We start from the raw sequence: 4,981 nt of genomic DNA, 5'->3' as shown, positions 1-4,981 counted from the left end.
TGAAATAAAGATTAAACTTCATAAGTTTTATGTATCCAATGTAGCTAAACTGAATAAAGTAGAACTCAAAGAAGCAAAGAGCTTTTAACTGTACATAATTTTCTCACTAGTGATAGAATGTATAGACATGCTATCTGAATCATCCAATAACAGACAGAACAATGAACATAGCCAAAGCTCCACCAAACTTGATCTCATATAAGATCACTTGGAATTACATATACAGCTTATAGCACGACATACAAATAAGCCAGTTCGAGCAGAGAAACGATATGAGAGCCTGCGAGTGTACTTCTGGAAGTGTTGCTCGGTCTGGAATTTAGGAGAGATCAAACCTTTCAAACATCGTCGCTTGATGCTTACAAATGTACAAATGTTATAATGCTTTGCACCATATCAGCTAATCCACTTGCTTTCTCCACCTAGAGGGTCCATTGACATTAGCATTGCTCTCGTACCCGCTACTGTCGCCTGATTCAGTCACTGGCAAATTTGTTTTCTCGTGAGGGCTGCCTCTATATGTTCGTCCGGTGCGCCGTTCCTGAAGTATATTGCACAGGAAAAGAAATCACCTTTCAGTTTGCCATGTTATGTGACTCGGTGAAGTTAATTAAATCTTTGTGATCTCTCGATTCTCCAGCAATGCAATACATATAGAAGAATGATTTATATGTGGATTCGCAGACATGAGAGGCATTTCATTTCTTGTTTACATGCATACATCACTGAAGAAGAAAAGAGAGTTAAACCATCAATGGTATAAAGAAGAATCAAAGAAAACCTTCACATGAGAAGAAACCAAGAAAGCTAACTAGCTGACCCAGTATTGGAATACAACAACATAATTCCATTTTATGAGACCAGGAATAAAAATTATAGGCTGGCAAGAGAAAGTCATGATTCCATATGATATACAGGTTAATGTTCCATGTGATGAAAAAGGAAAACTATATATTAATCCGTAGCTAAGCATCTCCCAGTGCCCAAGGAACACCATGTAGATGTGAAGTTTAGCATCCTTGAGTTTTTAAACACCAGGCATCAAGTCATAAAATTCCAAAGCCTTTCCATAAACAGTGAAAGAGAAAAAAAAAATAAGGGGAAAAAACAACCTGACAGATACTGCTCCTAATGCTCAACAGAATGTACCAAACTAGTAGTTTAAACATAGATACTGAAGATGCTTTCTAGTATTTATACTTTAAAATTCAGAGGCAGATGTGTTCTTGCAGGTCAATAGACCAGCCCCGAGAGAGCAAACAATTTAATACTGGAGCACGAGGCTGAATGGCTGCCAAAAAAGTATGAGAAATATGACAATCGAGTTATTCACAGACAGGTCTATCTATGACTTCAACTCTGACATGCCGAGAAGAAATAAATAATTTTCTAGAGCAAAGGGCTTAGTTAGCAATGGATTTTAAGCAAATCGTGTGAGCTGGACTTACATCTCGATATGGAAAATCATCAACTTCAAGCATGTGTATCACATGCCCCATCTTCGGCCTTTTATGTGCATCGGGATCCACACATCGCAATGCCACTAGAAGAGTCTTTTTCATTGCCCTTGAAGAAGGTTTTTCAGGCAATTTAGGATCCAAAACCCCTTCAGAATTCCGATTGCTGACCATCGTTTTAAGCCATTCAACTAGATTAACCTGAAATATTCCTATCAGCTTGATAAATAAACTTCCAACGCAATGCAAGCAAATGCACTTCGATGTGCACTGAACAAACTTCTGATATAAAGTAAGTAAACTTATACTAACCTCTCCTGGAGGCCTGCTGTAATCGACTGGGTTTCGACCAGAAATGACTTCCATAATAAGAATCCCAAAACTATACACATCGCTCCTCTCATTCAACATACCGGTACTAGCATACTCAGGAGCAACATAACTACCACAGCAGAAACAAGCAACAACATCCCCCTCATTTCTCATGACCAGCTCACAATTCTTATGTTAATAAATGAAAACATACATAGCCAAAAGAACTATGCTTGAAGTAAAAACTAACCCAAATGTTCCCATCACTCTCGTCGTGACATAGCTCCTTTCGGACCCCAGGAGCTTGGCAAGCCCAAAATCTGAAACCTTTGGATTCCACTGCTTATCGAGCAAAATGTTGCTCGATTTAATATCCCGGTGAACTACCTTCGGTTCTAACCCCTCATGTAAGTACATTAAGCTGCATGTGTGTTTGGATTTCAAATCAACAAGCAGGATTGGAATTAACAATTAAGCTGGTATTATAAGCAGAAGAAAAAGTGTACCCTTTTGCTGTTCCAAGTATAATATTCATGCGAATATCCCATGTGAGAGGGCTGCAAGGTCCAACTCCCCCATGAAGCCACTGTTCTAAGTTCCCGTTATCAACATACTCATAAACAAGGATCCTAAGAAGCAAAACAGCACCAAGTGTAAATAAAAGACCGATCTTGGCCATGCAAAAGTGTTGAAAAATGATCTCAGATGAGCAGGAGAAATTAGAAAAGGAGTGGAAATGATTCGATACCTATGAGCACCTTCAGCACAATAACCCAGTAGCCTCACCAAATTCTTATGTCGAACACGCCCAATTGCTTCCACTTCAACCTTGAATTCCCTCTCAGCTTGACCCCTAGCAACAGAACCCCATAAATCAAGCAGCATATATGATACTCTTCATTTGCATCATTCACCAACGAGATATATTCTTCCATTGATAAAATTGAATGCATTATACAATAAAAATGCAATCTTTTTGTTAACTTTGGTTGTGATGGATTCATGGAAGGAAATTGAGCAAAGGGGTACCTATTGTTGAGCAAGTTCTTGACTGCAACCTGGGTTTTATCCTCCAAAACGCCATGGTAGACGATCCCATACCCACCCTCTCCGATCACATTCTCGTCGGCGAACATATTCGTCGCCACCTCGAGTTCCCGGAGAGTGTACCAGTGCCCCCAGCCCAAATGAGACACCTCCGGGACGGCGATCGTTGCCTGCTCCACCGACCGGCTCTCGCCGCTGCCGTGCGAGGACCCGCCGCCGGCGGCGGCGGCGCCGCGCTCCGGGTAGGTGATCCTATGGTCCTTGCCAATCTCGATGTGGATCCTCTGCTGCAGAATCGGGCTCTCCTCGTCGGGCGGCACGAGGAGGGCCTGCCGCTCGTTGGAAACAGAGGGGGTCTGGGCATCCGGGAGGGGCTTGTGGAGGGCGTGTGCGAGGGAAGGCCGGGTGTCGGAGTGGCGGGAGGGGTCGACGCGGATTTCTTGGATTTCTTTGGAGATGACGGGGATGGAAGAGGGGTGGCGGGAGGGCTTGGGGAGGCGGTGCCCGGGGGCGGCGCCCCCGCGGCGGAAGGCGAACCAGAGGGAGATGAGGAAGAGGAGGAGGACGAAGGCGGCACCGACGCAGATGCCGACGATGACCCACATGTGGAGGCCGAAGATCACCGTCCGCTTCGAGAGCTCGTTGTTGAGGAACGGCGAGCTGTAGTCCGGTGACATTCTCCTTCTTCTTCCTGAACTTTGAGTGCTGAGATAAGTATGAGAGCTTTTGAAGGATGGCTCAGATAAACAGATAGAGATAGAGAGAAAGAGAGAGGAATGGTGGTTGTTGAGCACTAAGATAAAACTGCAAACTTTTGGAGAGAGCTACAGAGTTGGGGAGAGTGGGGGTTGAGGACTAGTTAAAAAAAAAATGCAATCTTTGGATAGAAAGGCAGAATATAGGAGATAGTGGAGGTTGGGTACTGGAATAAAGATTAAGTTTTCTAAGGAGAGGTGCTTTTGGAGAGGGAAGGTAATGGTGGCAGTTGCTTTCAAAAACTTGGGTTTTGGAAAGAAGGGAGTGAACAGAAGAGCTTCTATAGCTCTTGGAAAAGAAAAAGAAAAAGTTGAGAGAGAGAGAGAGAGGGAGATTGAGTGGAGGGGGGGAACAACTGATGGAAAAGTGGATGGTTTGGATAGTAAGCAGAGTGCTGACTGTAGAGAAGTGGACTTTGCAGAGGGAAGCAGAGAGTTTCTATTTAAGACATATTTGAAATCATGATGAGGTGGAAATAAATGGAGAGTTGCAGAGGAGAGGTGGCAGGGCTGGGTTTAGAGCACAGAGACAGTGCCATTAAGAGGAGACTGTGAGTCAAGAGAGGTAGAGGAGAGAACTGGGGCTGTGGGAACCAGAGGAGAGCATGGGCTTTGAGGGGAAACTAGGGGAGAAAGAGAGACAGGGGGTGACCGCGTTGCAGCTGTCATGATGGGACTCTTTGGAATTGATCAGTAGCCTCCAAAATAGATGTTTTCTTGAGCAAACTCCAGAATAGTAGTTTAGCTGGTACTTGGCAATTGGTAGTAATGCTGAAGCGTATTCATATGAGCATTGTTTTGGATCTTTCAGAGACAAATGGGAAGGACTTACTGGGCTCGGCTTCAGTTAATGCTTATGGGTAACTCAACTGAATATTTTTTTTTAATCTGCAGACTAATCCTGTTAATGTCCATAAGATAAATTTATATAATGCAGACTTGGACTTTGGAGCTCTATGTGAGCTGTGACATGGTATGTGTGCCTTTCATGGAGTAAAAAAGTACAAACAAATGAATCGAGGTCGGCTGATCTCCCGTTGACCACAACTGTCGGTCCCCATCCTAGAAGGAAAGCGATCGTGGATGGCCATTCCAATGAAGCTGAGACATCTCGCATGAGTGCATGAGTTCATTTGGGCTGATACATGCAAAGATCAAAGAAATGGGCTAGAGCTGGAAGCTCGGTAACAATATACTAACTGTGTGAAGCCATATGAATTGGTCTTAACGCGATTATGCATTAAATAAATTTTTGATATTCATACAGAACTTTGAAATCTAGGTAACATCTTTTGAGATGAGGTTTGAATTATTACAAATGGTGTCGAAGTGGATTCGGCTCGTAAGACATGTAAACTAGAGAATACTATAGCACAAGCTTATTGGAGCTGGCCACGGATGGATCATAAT

The 4,981-nt window shown here is 43.4% G+C and overlaps 1 protein-coding gene across 1 annotated transcript; it reads right to left on the bottom strand.

Annotated features, from left to right (window-relative positions):
- LOC103704378 (probable serine/threonine-protein kinase At1g01540) lies at nt 1-4,216 on the bottom strand. The gene is made up of 7 exons (XM_008787638.4): nt 2,799-4,216; nt 2,518-2,622; nt 2,276-2,398; nt 2,020-2,190; nt 1,770-1,899; nt 1,449-1,658; nt 1-541 (listed from the first exon to the last, which is right to left on the bottom strand). Exons 1-7 carry the CDS (start codon nt 3,491-3,493, stop codon nt 401-403), a joined length of 1,575 nt encoding a protein of 524 aa, XP_008785860.1. The 5' UTR covers nt 3,494-4,216; the 3' UTR covers nt 1-400.
- Between the last annotated feature and the right edge of the window lie 765 nt (nt 4,217-4,981).

The sequence above is a fragment of the Phoenix dactylifera genome, chromosome 1, assembly GCF_009389715.1.
Source record: "Phoenix dactylifera cultivar Barhee BC4 chromosome 1, palm_55x_up_171113_PBpolish2nd_filt_p, whole genome shotgun sequence".
NCBI classification, from domain to species: Eukaryota; Viridiplantae; Streptophyta; class Magnoliopsida; order Arecales; family Arecaceae; genus Phoenix; species Phoenix dactylifera.
This window is presented reverse-complemented; position numbering and strand designations above follow the sequence as displayed.